Source organism: Furipterus horrens, unplaced genomic scaffold (genome assembly GCF_987537825.1).
Source record: "Furipterus horrens unplaced genomic scaffold, mFurHor1.1.pri manual_scaffold_8, whole genome shotgun sequence".
NCBI classification, from domain to species: Eukaryota; Metazoa; Chordata; class Mammalia; order Chiroptera; family Furipteridae; genus Furipterus; species Furipterus horrens.
This window is the reverse complement of record NW_028327178.1, coordinates 85229099-85249583: the sequence shown is the minus strand read 5'-3', so window position 1 is coordinate 85249583 and position 20485 is coordinate 85229099. Positions and strand designations below refer to the sequence as shown.

The following is a 20485-nucleotide window of genomic DNA, read 5'->3' as shown; positions in this document are numbered from 1 at the left end:
GCATTTTAAATTGCTTTTTTTTTTTCTTATAGTGAAGGTTAAGGTTAAAGTTTCAGGAATCATCTTAATTAGCATCTCACATTTAACTTAACTCTGCTGAAGTAAACAGTCTATAAAAAGAAAAGCAATGTTGCCATAGCAATCTAGATCTGAATCATTTGCTTTTCCTTTGCTTTTCCTTTCTCCTCACAAGCGTTCCTTACTATCTAGGCTAGGATATGAAACAAATCTGCTGAGACCTCCCGTGTAAAATGAAATGTAAAAAACCGTTTGGGGTGGGGGACACACTTTAAATTGTTGCTTGAAGGGTTGCAGAGAAGCTCCTAATTTCAACTGGCTGCCGAAGGGGACTGTCTCTTGGGCCCCCTTGTCTGACAGTCTTGTCTCATTGTCCCCCCTTAGGGCTTGGTGGGATAAGGGGGATCATAGTTCTTGTTCCAGCTCCAGCAGTGAGGTTCTGATCCAGAAAGTGAGTTGAACCAGATAATTCCCTATGGCTTTCCCAGCTGTAAAGGATCAGGTTCTGATCTTTAACTGGTTACTACTTAAAGTGCAAAACTAAGCTGTTTTAAATTCAGCCTCAGGCTAAGCCTCAATCTCATAGTAAAGAATTATTAAGTATTTTTAGGATCCAAGCCTATGGTTTCTAAATTTATTACCTGAATCAGCTAGAGAGGCTCTGAAACTCCCTGTCCTGGCTCATCAGAACCAACATGCAAATCTATCATTGGCGCTAATTATGACAAACGATAGCCACATGAAGGTTATTTTAATTAAGAACATTAGCCTTGGCTGGTGTGGCTGAGTGGATTGAGCACCAGCCTGAGAACCTAAAGGTCACCGGTTTGATTCCCAGTCAGGGCACAGTCTGGGTTGCTGGCCAGGTCTCTAGCTGGGGGTGTGCTGATGGATGTTACTCTTCTCTTTTCCTCTTTTCCTCTCTCTCTAAAAATAAATAAATAAGACCTTTTAAAGGATAATAGCCTCCCTGGCTGGTGTGGCTCAGTGGATTGAGTGTCAGCCTGCAAACCAAAGGTCCATTGGTTCGATTCCCAGTCAGGGCACATGCCTGGGTTGCAGGACCAGGTCCCCATTTCAGGGCATGTGAAAGGCAAACACACACTGATGTTTCTCTCCCTCTCTTTCTCCTCTTCCCCTCTCTCTAAAAATAAATAAAATCCAAAAAAAAAAAAAGAAAAAGAAAGAATCAGCTCTGCTTCCTTGGCTCCAATGAGATCGTCTTAAGGGTAAAGATTGAAAAAAAGAAAAAGCCGACTATTTAAAAAAGAATGAAAATCAGTAAGATTGCCTTTCCGGTTCTATTTGCCAATCCCTTCATCAAGTAATTCTGGAGATTTGGTCTTTGTCTCAGTTTTCTTGTCTGCATGAGACCAGGATGTTTTCCCTGCCCCTGAGCCTGGCTTGATGCATGACTTTTTTAGGAAATGGAGTAGAAACACAGTATCACATTTTGGGCGTGATAAGCTGACACTGTGCGAGGCTTTTGCTTGAGAAGATTTACCATTAAAACAAAACAAATCTTGGAGCTTCTCAGGAAGTCTGTTTTTCACTCACTCCTGCATTCTTTTTAATCCCGTTCAGACTGAGATGAAGGGAAGAAAAGTCAGACAGAGATATTGTTTTCTTTGTAGTTCATTTCGTAGGCCATTAAAAAGAAAACAAAAAATGATGGGCCCTGGCTGGTGTGGCTTGGTGGATTGAGCACCAGCCTGCAAACCAAAGTGTCACTGGTTCAATTCCCAGTCAGGGCACATGCCTGGGTTGCAGGCCAGGTCCCCAGATGGGGCACAAGAGGCAGCCACACATTGAAGTTTCTCTCCCTCTCTTCCCCTTTCTCCAGAAATAAATAAAATCTTTAAAAATTAAAATTAACAAAAAGGAAGAGAGAAAAGAGACAAAACCCAGTAGAAAAATGGTAAAGAATATGAGCAGGCAGTTGACAGCATTGGACACCTAAATGGCCAATACATGCATGAAAAGCAGCTCAGACATACAAATAACCAGGGGAATGAAAACCCAGATAAGAAGATACCATTTGAAACATCTGACAGTATCAGGATTTGGCAAAGCTGTGCAGAAGTAGGAAAATAATGCATTATGTTCCTATATTAGAATACTGTCAGGCAGATTCATACAGTTCAACAATGGCTAGAAGTAAAAAGGTATAAAGTTGAATGAAAAAAGGAAAAGCTTGTATATTGAAATTAAAATTGCAACAACCACTACACACAAAGCAACACTCTATTGCTTATGGAGACATATAGATCTAAGGTATAAAAATGGTCTGAAAGGAATAAATTTCAATGTAGAAAGGATCGACTTGAATTGAAATGTTTCCTTCTTTAACAAGAGAAAAGAAGCAAATATGATATCTTTATTGCTGATTTGGAATGGTATAAACTTGGGTTTTATAGCTCCCTGTAAATTTCAGAACATTTTAATTTCTTTTTTTTTTTTTGATTTAATGTGTTTTATTGATTAAAATATTACATTTGTGCCAATTTCCCTTCCCTTCCCTCTGCTCCCCTCCACCCGGTGGCCCCCCTCCCTCCAGTTGTCCCCCCCTTTTAGATTATGTCCATTAGTTGTGCATACAGTTCCTCCCAACCTCTCTCCGTCTATTCCATTCCCTCCTACCATGATCCCCAATTCCTATATCATCTCCCTCCCTCTCCCCACTCCCCCTCCCTGTTGACCTCCCCCCAATATGCTTCCTGTACCCACAGTTCCTTTTCCACTCTCGTTGCCTGTTTAGTTTGCCTTTGTTTCATCTCCCTAGCTTCTGTTTTTTAAACCAGTCCCTTTAACATCTCATATAACAGTGGTTTGGATCTAATGAACTCTTTCAGTTTTATTTTGTCCTGGAAACACTTTCTCTGTCCTTCTATTCTGAATGACAATTTCGCTGGATAGAGTATTCGTGGTTGTAGGTTTTGGATTTTCATTACTTTGAATATTTCTTGCCAGTCCCTTCTTGCCTGCAGGGTCTCCCTTGAGAAGTCAGCTGATAGTCTAATTGGGACCCCTTTGTACATAATTCTTTTCTTCTCTCTTGCTGCTTTTAAGATTCTCTCTTTATCTTTAATTTTTGACATTTTGATTATAATGTGTCTTGGAGTGGTTCTCCCTGGGTCCAGTCTCTTGGGAACTCTCCTTGCTTCCTGGACCTGCAAGTCTATTCCCTTCCCCAAGTCTGGGAAGTTCTCCTTTATTATATTTTCACTCAATTTTTCAAGTTCTAGTTCATCTTCCTCGCTCTCTGGCAAACCAATGATTCTTATGTTGGGCCTTTTATAGCTGTCCCAGAGGTTTCTGATCCTCTCATTGTTGCTTCCCATTTCCTCTCTCTGCATTGGTTGACTGCTTGTTCCTTCTCCATATTCCAGTTTGTTGAAATGAACTCTGGATTTTTTTTCCTCACCATCTGTCTCGTATGTGGTTTTGTTCCTTTCGTTATGAATGTTTTTCGCTTCTTTCTTATCTTTTTCCTGCTCTTTTGTGAATTCTGTAAGCCACCTGATAACAATGGCCCAGAACTGAGCCTCTGACAGGTTTCTTATCTGTTCATCTGTCAGGTTCTCTATCTGTTGCCTGGTGAGCTGTGCCACTGGGATTTCTATAGTTGTCTGCCTCATTTTGACAGATGCGTTTTGTTTTCTTGGGCCGGCTGTAGGGGGCAGTGCCTGTGTACGCGTCACAATTCAGCGACCGGCGCCTGTCCGCGACCTATTTCGCAGCCCTGTGGTGCTTTCTTTGGGGGCGGGGGTCCAAGATGGATTCACACAGTTATTCAGCTAGGAGACCGGGATCCGTCCTCCCGCCCCCCTGGGCCTCACTGTTCAAGGCGATGCGGTGGCTGCTTTCCCCAGCGCTGGGGTCGCGCACTGCCAGGGGCTTGACTGCCTCCGGGCTTTTTCGCCGCCCCGCCGCTGACCGCAAACAGCGCTGCCCTCTTTAACTCTTACCTGCCCAAATGGCACCGCTGGTTTATAACTTCATATGTTGGGCTTCCGTGTAGTTTTATTTTCTGGAATTTCTAGTTATCCTTTGTTTTGAAGTAGTTGTAGTCCTCTCTAGTTGTAGAGGGAGACCTAGCGTGTCCTCTAAGCCTCCATCTTGGCCGGAAGTCAGAACATTTTAATTTCTTAAGGGAAATATAATATGCCAAGGTAAAAGTAAGGGAGTTTATAATCAGACAGTACAAATTGGCTTGGGCACCTAATTTTAAGGCTGTTCACCAATCACACATACCTGGTTTTTTCTTGCATTCATTTTCTTTCTCAGCAGTTGCATTTTAGAGGACCCTGTCCTCTGCCCATTGCATCTGTTAGTCATTAGGATGAAGGTGACAGCATATGCCACCTCCCCTGGGGGTGATTCATTCAGTTTTAGCTTCAGATGTAAACAAGTACAGATGGAGACTGTGGTTTCAAAAGCACTTGATCAGATCTTACCTCCTTTTGAAGTGTTAATTTGGATTAAATATCTTGATATCACACCTTGCCCCCCTCCCCCTTTGCAAGTATGTGGATTTGTCCTTTAAAGGAACAGCTGCAAATTCTAAAATGTATAAACAAGCAGGGTTACTATAAGGCAAAAGGAGGCTTAAGCTTATTTGATTTGTTTTTTCTTATCATTAATTTTATGGTTTTAATAAAATAGGAAGCGAGGTGTCTTAACTCTCCAATGCTGGTGTTACTATGTAGCAGGGGAAAGGAGGTAGGCAGATAAAACCAGAAAGAAGAATCAAGGGAGTTGCCAATGGGATGGAACGAATAGAGGCCCTTTCATCGCAGGGCAGAAACAAAAAGGTTCTCGGACAGCCAGGAGTAGAAGAAATACCATCCTGTGTAAAAGAGGGGAAAGCAAAGGAGGATTGTCTTGGAGTACACTACAACAAATCTATGGAAATTTCATCAAAAAAAAACAAAACAAAATAAAAGACTGTGGACACCTTATTTGAGCCACAGACTTGGATTATTTTTGGCATCAAAACTCAGTCTTCTGGACACAGGCTGTGGGGTAGGAAGTTCTCACGTTGACCGAGGTACATCTGCCCCACTCCTCCGGCATCAGATTACATATGTAATGTAATCATGATACCTGTGTACATGTAATGAAGCCTGTGACCCAGGGTCCTTATGAAAGAGGATGCTATTAATATTTTTTAGAGAATTGTATAAGAGTTTATGAGCCAAACTGATAACATGCTGGGAAGCAAGATCTCAAATGCTTCCCGGTGCTATTAATAATTAATTGAGACCACAGGCATAAACTGGGGTTGCCCTGGGCAAACCTCCCAGTCACCCTAGTGAGTACTAGTCACCCTAGTGATAGTGCACATTTACGGTAAGGAATGACCAAAGCTGGAAATTATCAGCAGTGTTTGCCTGGCTTCTCCGTGGGACACTTGAGTCCTCCGCAGCCTAACCCAGCCTTTCTGCCCTTGGAGCACCTCCATGCCTTCCCCACTGGCACAGCCTTTCCCCCCTGCTTCAGCTGTCTGGAGATGACTCATCTTCCAGTCCTGGCACTGCCCGCCATCCTAGCTTTCCTCGACTTTTGCCTCCTAGACCTCAGCCATCTATCACTGGACCGAGCCCTGTGCCTTGGATAGTGGATGGTTTGTAATTATTTAGTCTGACAGTAGAGACAACTGGGACAATTTAGAAGGCTGGTTCTTGCTTCCTTGCAGGAGTGGTCCCCAGGGCCAGCAGGCAAAGGCAGGACACCACAGCACTGACCAGCGGGGTGTGGGTAGCTCATGCTTCTCTAACCAGTGTGGGACAAATCTTTATCCCAGTTGCCTTTGGAATGTCATCTGAGCTCCAGAGACTTCACCTAAACCTTCAGGAAGATAACTGGAGCCAAAGCTTTCTTAAATCACAACTATAAAGAATATCTAGGCAAGCTGCTGTCTAATAGAAATATAGTGAGCCGCATGGGTCATCTTAAGTTACTGGTAGTTGCATTTAAAAACGTAAAAGAAGCTACTAATTTTAATAATATATTTTATTTAACCTGATGTATCCAACATTTATCATTTCAACCTGTAGTCGTTGTTTTAAAATTGTTAGTGAGATATATATTATTTTTTCATAAGAAGTCCTGGCAGTCTGGTGTAATTTTATAACTACATCTTCATTCAGATCAAGCACTTTTCAAGTGCTCAAAAACTACATGTGGCTAGTGGCTACTGTATTGGATAGTATAGATCTAGTTGCATTCTTGTTCCTCAAATCACCTTTCTTTATACTGTATATAGTTCCTTGCTTTTTATTGCTATCATAAAGTTTTTTTTTTTTTTTAAGTATCCTTTAAAAAAAACCTTAAGCCTTGTCAGTCTTTAGGAATATCCCTGAGTAGTATGGGTGTTGAAAGTAGATAGGTATTTGGCTAGTAATACTTTTGTTGCTTACATGTCTCATTCAAAAGTGTATTAGCCTTGATTTCATTCACTTGTTTATGCATTCCACAAATGTACTCAATGCATGGGGCTATGAATTTATTAAACATGCAATAAAAGGAGTGCTTCATCTATTACAGATTTGTTATGCCTTTGAAAATGAAACTCATCAATAAAACAAAACATCAAATTTTTAAAAATATGTCCACCATATTCTAGACACTGTTTTTGCCCTGAGGATGCAATAGGTAACAAGAGAGACAAAAATCCTTGAGTACAAGAAGGTGGATAATAAACAAACAAATCATGTATATTATTAGATGCTGTTAGACTTTTAAAGATATATAAGGCAGACAAGGAAGAGAGGGACAGCCTTAGGGGAGTGAGGAAAATGTAATTTAAAATAGTGTGCTCAGGGAAGCTATGGTAAAGTGAATTATTATTCACTATTATTCTCTTATCCTCCTTATAGGATAATTTTTCAAAGAATTTTTCTCATTCTTTGACATCAGGCTAGACCATATGATTTAATGTTGGCCAATGACATATAAACAGAGTGACAGAGTTTTCCCAGTTCTGCCTGATTCACCAAGCTCTTTTCCCTCTGTTGTAGTCATGAGCAATGTAGCGACAATGGCTGCCCCATCAGCCTGGGTTCCAGGGTAAGGACAAGGATGATGCAGCTCTATTCATAGTATGAGATGGGAGATGGGAGAAAAAATCCTTGGTTGTTTTACACTCCTGAGATTTGGGACTTGCTTGTTATGTAGCATAACCTAGCCCATCCTGACAGATACAGAAGGCTTCACTGAGAAGGTAACATCTAAGCAGAGACCTGAAGGAGGTGAGGGTACCAATTGTGCAGGTATGTGGAGAAAGCATGTTCCACTGAGAGAACCAGCATGTGCAACGGTTCTGAGGAGGGAGTATTCAAGAATCAGAAAGAAGCTGGATTTTTCAAGGCCATGATGCAGAGGTGTGAGCACCAGTCAGACTTTCATGCAGCCTGTAGGGCTGGAAAGATGGCTTAATCTTGTTGACCTTGTTCACACCTCTTATGGAGTGGGAAGGCAGGAATGAGGGAAATAGAAGAGGAGATGAAGGAAAAGAAAGTGAGACCTGGAGCAGGAAGATGCTGACTGGGAGAGCAGGACCCCCCAGATTCATGGGCCAGAGCCCCTCATAGACTAAAAATGGTAGTGTCACCCATGTAGAGAATTTGTGAGAACTCTGAAGTCTGACTGTTGTCACAAAGGGGAGGAGTCATTGCAGCCAAAGAGTGCTGATGTGACCATTGATAATCAGGACATCCCCTCTCATTCATCTTGTTATTTTCATGCCCATGAATTTTTCTTAGAGCTCCAGAGAACCAAGAAAAACTCCAACAGACAAACTAAAGCAGCAGGATTTGTCTTAGAAGTATGCTGGGCAGTGCCCAGAGAAAGGGGCAGCTTCCCCTCTGAGCAACATAGGAGACTATACAAGTCACATATTCCTTCTTTCCTTACATCTTGATAATTCTCCATATTTTAAGATTAAGTCATAGATTTCTTTCGACTCTGTACAGCCTTGAAACCACAGATCCTTCCAATAAGCAGTTCTTAGCAAAAGGCAGTGATTGATGCTAATGCAAGAAGGAGACAGAATTCTAAATATCAAATCCATTTATAGGAAACTTGTTAAAGTTGAAGGCTACAGTGTTTCACAGGGATAAAATTCTGCTGTGCATTTATCAACCACAGAAGCAGCCATGAAGATTCTCTGAAGAAACCCCCATTAAACATCTGGGTTTCCAAAGGCTAATGGTATGCATTTCTCACAGAACACAACCACGAATCTCAAATGCTCCATGCTAATTGACCATCTCAGATTACTGAACTCAAATTAGCATCTATAACTCCTAAAGATAGAAGAGTAGGTTTATAAGAATCTCAAATAGCTGTATGTTTTCTCCCTTTGGTCAAAAGAAAAGTTAAACAGATGCTCTGAGAGATGGTGACCTTGCAACACTACCCGCAAAAGCATCGCCACAGGAAGCCCCGCCCTCCTTTTCTCTGTCATTTAATTCCTAAAGAGATTTGATTCGTGCTGGAAATCCTATCGAAGTAAAAAAGGAGGTTCAATCCAATTTAAATAATGCTAGAATTAAAATTGGTGCTTGGGCCCTTGTTTAGGGAAAAAAAAAAAACAACAGCTATCAGGGTCAGAGAAGGGAGGACTGCATAGTGAAAATGGGTGGCAGCAAGAAGCTCGTTGTGCATGGGGGAGCTCAGGGTAAACCAATATATCACCGTGCAGTGGGATTCAGCATTCACTTCCCACTCCCTCCAGAATCTATCCTTTGAGCCAGAGTTCCTGAGGGAGTACAGGGCACTACTGGAATTTTGGGAAAGGGCGATTCTTTGTTGTGTGGAACAATCCTCAGCGATTTTCAACTTTTTTCATCTCATGACACACACAGACTGATTTGCAAAATTCTGCGACACACCAAAAAATATGTTTTTTGCCTTTTGCCAATCTGACCAAAAAAAAAAAAAAAAAGAGATATAGTTTTGATTCATTCACACCAGATGGCTATTGTTGTGTTGGCTGCTGTCATCTTTTTATTTGACAATCTAAGGGCAAAGAGATCAATGCCCCTGACTAAACAGTCGGGTATTGCATGTTTTAAAAATTCTTCTGGCACACTGGTTGAAAATTGTTGCTCTGTATTTTAAGGCCTTTACATCTTTAACCTTAGCCACTAAATTCAAGTAGGTAGCCCTTTCTAACCACTGACACAGGAACATCCCCAGTCTCTCCCTAGAGTAGACATTATGTGTCCCAAGCTGAGAGCCCTATAAGTCTGGGCTCTGTCAACAGGTGGAATAAGGTGGGGCGTGAATATAGCTGTGAGGATGCACCACTGACAGGAGCCGACCAAGTTATCAAAGAGTCAGCCTTCTGTCCACACTAAGGTGCATCAGGAATAAAGAAACAATTAGCTTTATTTGCTGGTGAAGAGACAGTGATGTCCAAAATGCCACACCAGCCACATGATTAAAGAGATGGCTTTGTAGTTGGTAGTAAAGCACATTTTAAAAGGAAATCAAAGACTGAAATGAATTGGAGGCATTGTTCAAAGAAACAGAGGAATGACTCAACCCATACTGTTATTGCTCTTTGGAAAGGGGAAGGGGGGTTCTTTGAAGATGAGTTGCAGTCTGCTTGACATTTGCATGAAAAATACAGAAGACAAGCTAGTTTTGGGGGTTCTTTTGGATACTGAATTTTGGACCCTTAGTTTCAGAAATTAAATATAGGAATGAAATTAAGATGGAAACTTAAAATCCTGCATATCAGAGTTATTGATCAGTTACTTAGTAAGTACATGCTACGCTACTTGGAATGTTCTGTAGAAATGGTTGCCTTGGGTGGGCAGTTTCAGGAAATCTCCAACTTTCCCAGTGTTAACTCCTGCGCATCTCCCTTCTCTCTTCATTCTTGCCATTGACCCGGCTCAGCCCCTGTCTTCCTGCCTGGCCACCACAGGACCCGATCATGTGTGGAGAAAAAGGTGGGAAGGGACCCTTCACCCTGCCATTGCAGCACCCATTCTCTTCTCCCAGTGGCTCTCTAACAACAGCACCGTTTGTTAGGCAAGAACTATTTGCCAGGTTCTGAGCTAAGGCTTTTGTTTGTTTGTTTTGTTTTAATAATATAGTAGGCCACTGAAGGAGGTTTTTACAATTATTCCTTCAGAGGCCTGTTTAAATTTCTTTCTTGAAATGTTCTCAGACTCATAGAAAACTTGCAAGTACAATACAAATAACTTTTTTTCCATGAATTATTTGAGAGTAAGTCACCAACCTGATGCCCACCACGCTTGATTTTCCTACAAGCAAGGACATCCTTCTGCATAATCCCATTGCAACCATCAAAATCAGGAAATTAACAGTGGTAACATACAGCCGTCTAATCCTCAGCCCCCATTCAAGTGGTCCCTAAAATGCTCTTTATAGCAAAAAATGCAGTTGAAAATCATGCATTGTGTTTGGTTGTCATGTCTCTTTAGTCTACTTCAATCATGAACAGTTGCTCCGTCTTTCCTTGGTTTTCATGACCTTGGCACTTCTGAAAAGCATAAGCCAGTCATTTTATAGAATGTGGTCAGTTTGGTTTTGTCTGACACTTTCTCTTAGTTGGGTTCAGGTGATACACCTTTGGCAGGACTATTAGAGAAGAACTGCTGGGTCTTCCTGTTGCATCTGGTCAGGTGGCATCTGATTTTGTTTAATCCCATTACTGGTGGTGCTCACCTACATCAGCTGATCAAGGTATTTGCCAGGCTTCTTCACTATCCATGTTACTTTTCTTCCCCTTTGTAACGAATAAGTATTTTATATGGAAGTACTCTGAGACTTGTAAATATCCTGTTCCTCATCAAGCTTCTAATTATTTTATGGATTCATGGTTTTCTATTTTAATAAATTGATTATAATCTATTGTTCTCATTATTTATTTTGATGCTGAAGTTGTTCCAAATTTGGCCAGGAGAATCCCTTTTGAGCTGGCCTCTGCCTCTCTCCCACGACATACTGCCATCATTCTGTTAGCATTCTGGAACAGTAAAATATTCCAGGCTCATCTTGCGCTTTTCTATTACTAGCCTGGAATGAGCCTTTCTTCAATGTGGGCTAAGTGGTTTGCTGTTGAGCTAATTGTATGTTGGATCAGTGATTTCTTGTTCATGTGTGGATCTGCATATATCTCACAGAACATGTGTCCACATTCTTTTTGGATGCTGTAATGTTTTTGGATAATATAATTTTCTGCTCCCTATATTGTTACAGAACCCCTGGGCTGCTCCAGTTGAAAACAAACCCATGGGCTCTTTAGTTAGGGGCCCGATTGCCCGCCGCCAAAATTATAACTCTCAATACCAGAGTTTGGTGAAAAGAAAACGAATTGTTTATTTAACAGTTATATAGATTTAGTTATTTGTGGATTTCTGTTATTAAGTCTTATGCTCTTTAAAATACCCACAAACACATATCCTTGCCTCCCCCCCCTTCCAAACCAGGCTAGTTTTAGGGAAGTCAGAGAAACCGTTTCCCTACTTTCCCAACACAGTTCAGCTTTACCAGCAGCTGCCAATCATTCAATCCTGATTGGGGAGGTCCTTTCTGTGCTGTGGTGCCCTCCAGCTCTCAATGCAGGACCGCCTGGATTCTCAGCCTCCTTGCAAACTGTCTTCTTCCTGCAAAACTGCGCGGATCTCCTCTCCTCCTCAAAACCGCATGGCGAGAGCCTCTTAAAGCAGCCTGGAGACCCCTTCTCCAAGCCACATGGAGAAGGCCCCTGCACCAAGCCACGTGGAGGGAGCACACGAGAGAGCGAGAGCGAGCGAGAGCGAGAGCGAGCGCGAGCGCGCGAGTGAGAGAGAGTCAGAGCGCCAGAGCCAGAGCGCGAGTGAGAGCCCGAGTCAGAGAGCGAGAGTCTCAGAGAGCACGAGTGAGAGCCAGAGAGAGTCCCAGAGTGCCAGAGCGAGAGCCAGAGCCCGAACGAGAGCTTGAGAGACTCTCAGAGAGTCTGAGTCAGTCTGAGAGAGTCTCTGAGTGAGAGCCCGAGCCTGCCAGAGAGAGTCTGAGTCTGCAGCTGCCTATATATCCCCGACTGCGTCATCTGACGCAGTGGGCGTTGCAAACAGTTCTGACCATTCACAGAACCTTACGTAGGCTGTGTGCTTTTCATACCGTCCCCTGGTTCAAGACTCCTCCCATCTGCCTGAGGCTTTGGATGCATTAAAGCCATTTGCATAAGAAAGACACTAGCCACCAGCCTCAGGCATGTGGAGGCATTCCAAAAGCTGCTTCCTTCTCCCCATCCCCCAGCTGCAAGCTCTGGGGATTTTTGGACTCCCCTGTTTCTGTAACAATATGACCATAGAAATTGTAGAAGAGAGATTAATAGAATTCTTGTTTTGTAGATAACAAAATGAGAACTCAGAATGGTGGTCTGTCTTGTTCAGGGAGACATATCTAGCTGGTAGCAAAACTAGAGTCAAATCCCAAATTTCAGCTCCTTTCTAAAACTCCAACTACTGCATTACACAACTTTCTTTATCGTTAGCAAGTACAGATATTTTTATTATAACTACTAACTGAGCCAGCGGGGGTGGGGAGTGGGTATGTAGACTTAAAACTAGTAATTAATTACAGCTTATATCAGCAAACCAAGGAAAATATACTATGTTGATTTAAAATATAAAAGATTAAAGCATAAAACTGGTGGCTCTATAATGAATTCAGCAACTTATAAGTTATTTATATAAAATCTTTTCTAGAACACAATGATAAGAAATTTCTTTGTTTCAAAGATTTTAGAGATTCTTATTTAAGATTTAGGGTGTCCAGAGAGGTACAAAAAGTTAGATCAAGAACTGGGATTTGGCTCCAATTCTGGTTTCTTACTATTATTAAATTGCTTAGTTTATTTGTCACACCTTTAAAAAACTCAAAGGTGGTGACTTTAATTTAGAGATAAAGCATCTTTAGGATTATCGTAGAGAGTGAAGAAAGCAGTGTCTGAACTGTGTAAATGCCCAGAACTGTCTGCATTAGGAGTCTTCACTGTGTTTGTACAATGGGTCCCATTGACATCTGGTGAAGCCTGAGAGAAAGGCTCACAATAAAACACCAGGACACAGGACTTGAGCAGGAAAGCGAGGCGCTTATTCATGAGTCTGCAGAGTTGGGCGCACCAGCAGCCAGGAGCATGCGTGCTCGAAGTAGACAAAGAAAACTGGTTTTATACTAATGTGATTAGCTCCCCCTCCCTAACACAATTAGCTTCCCCTCCCTCTCCTTCTCCCCCATTTCTCCATTACTGGTTAATCCGGGTTCACAATCTAACGCAATTAACTACTTAACTCAGGGTGTGATTAACTAACAGTAATCTAGTTATAGGTCTAGCTCCAACTTATTTGCAAAGTTATCTAGCTACATCCTCCCATTTCTCTGTGTTTGGTGACAACAATCGTCCTCCTTTTGATCCCAGAGATATGTGTGAGGAGCTGCGGAATGTCATTTCCTCGCCCCTTTTACATGATTCATCTGTTAATTATCTCCTACTGGTTTGAGAGTCACTGGCTTCTTTATCCCTAACAAGCACATCAACCCTTTCGCAGAATGAAGTTTTTAACTGCATGAAGTAAAATATCTAGGATTACCAAGGGAAAAGTTGAAATGTAGTTATTAAAACACTTAAAGAACAGATGTATGATATTGTAATGAATGTATGCTTTTTAAATTAATACTTAAATAGTAAGATCTAGTGTCAGGACTAAGAACTGTGCTAATTTCATAGTAGTTGTCTTAGTCTACGTGGGCTGCCATAGCAAAATGCCATAAACTGGGTGGCTTAAAAGAAATTTGTTTTCTCACTGTTCTGGAAGCTGGGAGGCCAAGATCAGGCTGCCAGCATGGTTGGGTTCTGGGGAGGACTGTCTCTCTTCCTGCTTTGCAGAAGGCCCCCTTGTTGTGTCCTCACATGGCCTCTTCTGGCTCCTGGATGTGGAGAGAGAGGGAAGAGAGAGAGATCTTCCTCTTCTTGTAAGGCCACCAGTCTTATCAGATTGAAGCCCCACCTTGATGACCTCATTTAACTTTAGTAACTTCCTACAAGCCCCATCTCCTTTAAAGATTAAGGCTTTAACATGAATTTTGGAGAAGCACAGTTCAGTCCATAGCATAGTAGCATAGTAATGGGCATAAATGATATTTCAAAACATCTTCAACAAACTATAATGTGATATGAAAATAACTGTGATCTGGTGGTGACAATGTCAAAATTTTTGCTGCTAATGGGTTTATTTTCTACATTCATCTTGGAAGGAAATGCTTGATTTTAGGTAGATGTTGGTAAAAATAAAGATATGACATTTTTCCCATCCAAGTTCACAGCCACCCTGAACTTCTTTATAAGGACCCCCAGGTTAAGAACCCCTGAAACATGCAAGTAAGATGTTCTTGTTTTGAGCGACCAACTGGCATAACCCCAGGATGGTGGGAACAGATTCTAAAATCATCTGATTCTGCCTATTGCCTATTACCCAGGAGCAGTAAGTGTGCTGGGTTAAAAAAAGACATTATCTGCTCTTGGCTGGCTTTCTGGTATTCCTGAATATGTATTTGAGTATTGGGATGTGTTTGTCTTGCAGATACCAGTAACCTAAATACTACACAAAATGATTCTTGGACCTCTGAGAACTTCTGGTTTGATCCTTCAGCGAAAGGCCAACCAGAGACCAAAGCAGAGGATGATGGACTTCGGAAATCCCTGGATAAATTCTATGAAACGTTCGGCCATCCACAGCCAGCCTCTGGAAATCCACTCTCCGCGTCTGTCTGCCAGTGCCTGTCTCAGAAAATCAATGAACTGAAGGGCCAGGAGAACCAAAAGTACACCCTCCGCACTTTTCAAATGGCCCGGGTCATTTTCAACCGTGATGGCTGCTCAGTGTTACAGAGGCATTCCAGGGACGCCCGCTTCTACCCACTGGGTGAAGAAAGTATGTCACTGGACGACGAAAAGCCGATCCCAGGACTTTCCAGAGATATTATTCATTTCCTCTTGCAGCAGAATGTGATGAAAGACCTATAATTGGTGCCTGGTGGAGAGAGCAGGCCATATGGATACAGAGGGCAGCCCTGTGGCAATGCTGTTAGCGCACCACCCAGGTCCCCTTGGGTCTCTCTTGCTGGCCAGTGCTCTGCAGTCAACAGCTGGCATCTGTGACCCTGTACTGGAGGCTATTTAGCCCATAAAAAGAGCCTTCAGTGTCTGGGGATTTTATAGCCCCTGTGGGCACACTCACTCCTACCATTCCCCTTGGCCAGAGGCCAGTGACTAGCTGGTTTGGGAGTCCAAAAGCCCAGCTCCCTTGTCTCAGAGAAGGACATGCTCTGAGGCATAATTGACTCTCCCGAGCTTTGCTCCAGATTAGGCTGTCCTCCCACTCACTTGCTGGTTTTGCCTGGGAGATTTTTCTTAATAAATCTCTTTTATCTGAATCCTTGACTCAGAGTCTATGTGACATAAGAGAACAGGCTTCTGTCATATGAATGTTTTGAAGGGAATAAGGCTCTATGCTCAATCAAGTACAAGAATTATACCACGATGTAAAACTGCAACCATGTGATTGAGAATGTACATCCCAGAATAATACAAAGATTTAAATATGTTTCCAAAAAAGTGCATCACATCTTAGTCATACCCTTGCCTCTCCAAATCTGGAAATGCCTATTTTATAAGACTAACTGGAAGTAGAAGGAAATTTGGACCTTCTAAAATAACAGCTAAGATTCACAAATTAAAGAAAAAAATAAAAGAAATTCTCTTGTCTCTACCCATCAAAGTACGCATCAGCTCAATTAAGATGGGCTAGGCGGGTGCCTACGACCTTGTCAGTTTGTAGCGGAAGAGAAAGAGGGATCCTTTGGCCAGGTGGACTCCGTTCACTGGTTGTTTTTGCCTTCTGCCAGCACCTCCTGTCACCCTCTGAATGATTGGCCCCCTCACACATGCCCTGTCCTGACTTTACAAGGGAGTGGCTTTACCTTTTTTATTTTTTTAGGTTATTTTTATATTTATTTCTTTTTATAATTGACATACAATATTATATTAGTTTCAGGTGTACAACATAGTGATTAGACATTTATATACGTTATGAAGTGATCCCTCAATAAGTTTGGACCCCATCTGACATCATTCAATATTACTGACTATATTTCTTGTGGCTGTAATTCGCCGGTGCAGGCTTGTGCTGGCAGATGCTCTGCTCCACGGCCGTGTCCTGAACACCCATTTGAGACTCAGTAGGTAGATGACATCACCTGGCACCAACCTCTCTGAAACTGTCATCAGAAACCTTACACTAATCCCTACCTTGACAGTTCTCCCAACAAGCTGCATAGAGAGAAAAGGGTTATATCACCTGTTTTGGGGGGAACAATAAGAGAAGCTGGCAACATTGTGCAATTAGATTTGGAGCAACTTCAGGTGAAATTTAATTGGCATGAGACTCCCTAAGCTTTCCAGAAACTGGATTATGCAAATAGATCAGCCTAAACATGTACATTCAGAATGAATGTGCCCTCGCAGGCAGGACTCTTGGGGACTTGTGGATGGAGAGAGAAGCCTTTTAAAGGTCAGGAATTATATGCTAAGGCTTCCAGTTCTGGGAAGAGCAGATGTAAGAAACAGTTCCACACTGAAGTGCGGAGGCACCACTGCAAAGAAACCTAAATGGTAGGAAACAGGAAATGATTAGGCCTCTGAGAGACACTTGAGATACAAACCTCCAGATTTCCCTCTGACCAGCAATCTTTCTCCTCTTCAACTGGCCCCCAAATAGTCATAAAACCAGTGGGATTTATAACTGAAAATCTACAGATTGAATTTTAAGGCCACTGGTTATATTGTTTTTTAATAGATGCCCTTGAACAATGTTGTAGTACTTAGTATTATGCAGTCACCAAAATATTGAGTATTAGTTTCCATGGTTACTACCAGAAAAAAAAAACCTGGATTATTTTATACTGTTTTTAAAGGATAAAAGATACAAGCTATTTAAATCTCCATGCCCAGAAGCACCAGCTTCTATTTGGCAGTGAGATTTTAGTATCAATAATTTTTAAACTTTATTAACATCAGTGCTGTGGGTTCTGAGCCAGTGGTTAGGCTCTGAAAGCAGAGAATTTCCAAGTCCAAAAGCCAGAATCACCTGACGTCAAAAAAAGAGTGTGGTGTGTTCTTGTTTGTATCTGAGTAAGTGCTTGTGACAGGTCAGTACAAGATATTTGATTCCCTGCAGTCTCGTGCCTTAATTGAATATTCCTGGGATCAGGTGGGCACTTTCCATTTATCTCTGTTTACCTTTAATAAAAACTAAGAGGTAAGGATATTAAGGCTCTCGCCTTTGGCATTATCATCTAATTCTGCACTACAGATCACCTCACTGACGTTTTATTATTCTATGAAGGTTCTGACTGGCCTGGAATACCACCTGTGGCCCTTTCAGAGGTTTTGGGGAAGATGGATTTGCTTGCAGTAACATCAGAACTACAAGGGAGAGAACTGCTAACATATTTTAAGTTTGTGTAACTATTATTCACTTCATTAGTCTGTTTCTTTGCATGACCTATGTAATGACACATGTAATAAATCTTATTAGCACAATACAATACAGTGATACTTTGAAAATTTTAAATCTTTGAAAACTTTTTAGTAGATTATAGTAATCATACAGATAAGTGTTTATAAGTAAACATCTTGATGATTTTCACAAACTGAATGCACCTGTGCAAGCAACAGATCTGTGCAGCCAGCCCAGGTGGCCCCTTCTGAGTAGAGGTTTTCATAGGAAATCTGATGAGACTGGCTTTCTCAGACCAATGTTTCTCAAACTGCTGGTAGTACATAAAATAATTTATGTGGGCAACAATGTTTATTTTCATTGTTATGTATTCACTTTAATATATTAGAAAAATAAACTATATCTAATAAATGCTGTTACAGATATTACATAAGATAAGCCTAATATACAAGGTCTGTCAGGAAAAAGTCCAGCCATTGGTAATATTACGAGAATGGTTTGCATGACATTGATGTAACCTGGCATCCGAGGAGAATGGACCAGAATGTGCATGCATGAACAAAGATGACTTCACTGTACTAGTCAGTGGGAGCAGTAGACGTCACTGAGTGAGCATGTGTACTGTGTGGGCATCACATTCAAAGTGACTGAGTGAGTAGAGCAATGAATCTGCAGCAAATTTTGCATTAAGCTTGAACGTTTCTCTGTGGAATCTATTTCAGTGATTCAGAAGGCCACAGCTATGAGCAACTGGTGATTGGCAGCTTCATTACAACAATGTGCCCACTCATGTACCACATCTTGTGTAGAGTGTTTTGGTGAAACGTCAAATCACCCAGGTGGCTCAGCCCCACTACAGTCCAGATTTGGCACCCTGTGACTTCTGGCTTTTCCCCAAACTAAAATCACCTTTGAAAGGGAAGAGATTTCAGACTGTCAGTGAGATTCAGGGAAATACAATGGTGCAGCTGATGGTGACTGGGAGAACTGTGTAAGGTCCCAAGGTGCCTACTTTGAAGGGGACTGAGGCATCATTGACCTTTGTACAATGTTTCTTGTATCTTGTATTGTCTTCAATAAATGTCTCTACTTTCCATATTACATGGTTGGATACCTTCCAGACAGACCTCATAAATTTTTATCAAGTGTCCTGCATGTTTGAAATTTTTCACAAATGTTGGGGAATTATGCATATATGCACGATATGTTTTAAGTGCATTAAATATCTACTGACATGCATTTATAAGTAGGAGTTTTAAATTACCACAGACTTTCCGTCACGATTTCTTTCCTTAATAGAAAACATACTTGAATATGAAAGATAACTTTATTGGCTCTTAAGTGGTAGAACTAATTAAATAATCAACAGATCATTAATGAATATTTCCAATTTGCTCTGAGAGATACATATACAAGTACAAATAAAGCCTGTATACCCCCCACTTAGATTTTAGCATTAACATCTACTTACTTGTTTATCTCTTGTCTATCCATCTATCCACCAGTCAATCAATCTTATCTGTTAATGTGTTCAAAGCAAGTCCCATGTATATTTTTAATTGATTTCCTGGGTGTTGTTGAACTTGCATGGTGAGTTGTGAGTGATGGAGTGTGAGTTGTGTGCTGGCATTTGTCCATAACTGACTGTAAATTAAATAAGCACCCTTCACTACTGATTACTTAAGAAGCAATGCTTTAGCACTCACACAAAATGAAGGGTGGGGGGAATGATGAAAAAGAATGGTGGGAAGTTGATGGCTGTTGAAGCTGGGAGATTCTCTCTACTTTTATGAAAGTTTTAAAACCTACATCCTGAATAAAAGCAAGCAACTAGAAATCTATTTGAAAAAATAATGAAAGGAAACTTCCCCAATTTGGTGAAGGAAATAGACATGCAAGTCCAGGAAACACAGGGAGTCCCAAGCAAGATGGCTGCAAAGATGCCCACTCCAAGACACATCATAGTTAAAATGCCAAAGGTTAAAGATGAATCTTAAAAGCAGCAAGAGATATGAAGTTAGTTACATACAGGGGAGTTCCCATAAGACTCAACTGATTTCTCAAGAGAAACTTTTCAGGCTAGAAGGAATTAGCAAGAAATATTCAAAGTCATGAAAAGCAGGAACCTACAGCCAAGGTTGTTCTACCCAGAAAAATTATCATTTAGAATTGAAGGGCAGATAAAAAGCTTCTCAGACTAGAAAATACTAAATGAATTCATTATCATTATTATTATATGAAATGTTAAAAGGACTTATTTAAGAAAAAGAAGATCAAAACAATGAACAATAAAATGGCAATAAATACATATCTGTCAACAATTGAGTCTAAAAAACAAACTAAACAAGAAAAGCAGAGACAGAATCATGGATACAAAGAGCATTTTGATGGTTGTTAGACAGGAGGAGGTGTAGGGGGATGGGTGAAGAGGTGAGGGGATTAAGAAGTACAAATAGGTAGTTATAGAATAGCCATGGGGTTGTAAAGTACAGCATAGGAAATGGGGTAGCCAAAGAATTTCTATGCATGACCCATGGACATGAACACTGTTGTAGGGATTGTCTGAGGGAGTAGGGGGTGCTGGGTGGAGGGGGGCAGTAGGGGAAAGATAGGGATAGCTGTAATAGCATAATTAATAAAATATAATTTAAAAAAATTTATTAACCAAAAAAAAACCAAAACCCCTACATCCTTTGGTTTATTCAAAAGTTAAAAAAAAAACTCAGCTTGTCAATGGAGATATTTTAAATACATACATTTTTACTGTATATATTTATACCTCAACATACAGTGTATAAATGTGCGTGCTTCAAATAAAATAATGTGGAAATGACACCTAGAAACATAGTTCACACAGGGATTTTATGTAATTGTTCAAGTAAAACTTTATTTTACAGAAGAAGTCTTAGGTAAACAAACAA

General features: G+C 41.1%; 1 protein-coding gene across 1 annotated transcript in view; it reads left to right on the top strand.

The window, feature by feature from the left end:
* The window catches only part of SHLD1 (shieldin complex subunit 1), a 67402-nt gene extending 52264 nt beyond the window's left edge, over positions 1-15138 (top strand). Inside the window, exon 3 of the mRNA XM_090285223.1 lies at positions 14628-15138. Coding sequence (XP_090141349.1) covers positions 14628-15070 — 443 coding nt within the window. The 3' untranslated portion in view covers positions 15071-15138. The remainder of the gene's footprint in view (positions 1-14627) is intronic.
* The last annotated feature ends 5347 nt before the right edge of the window (positions 15139-20485 follow it).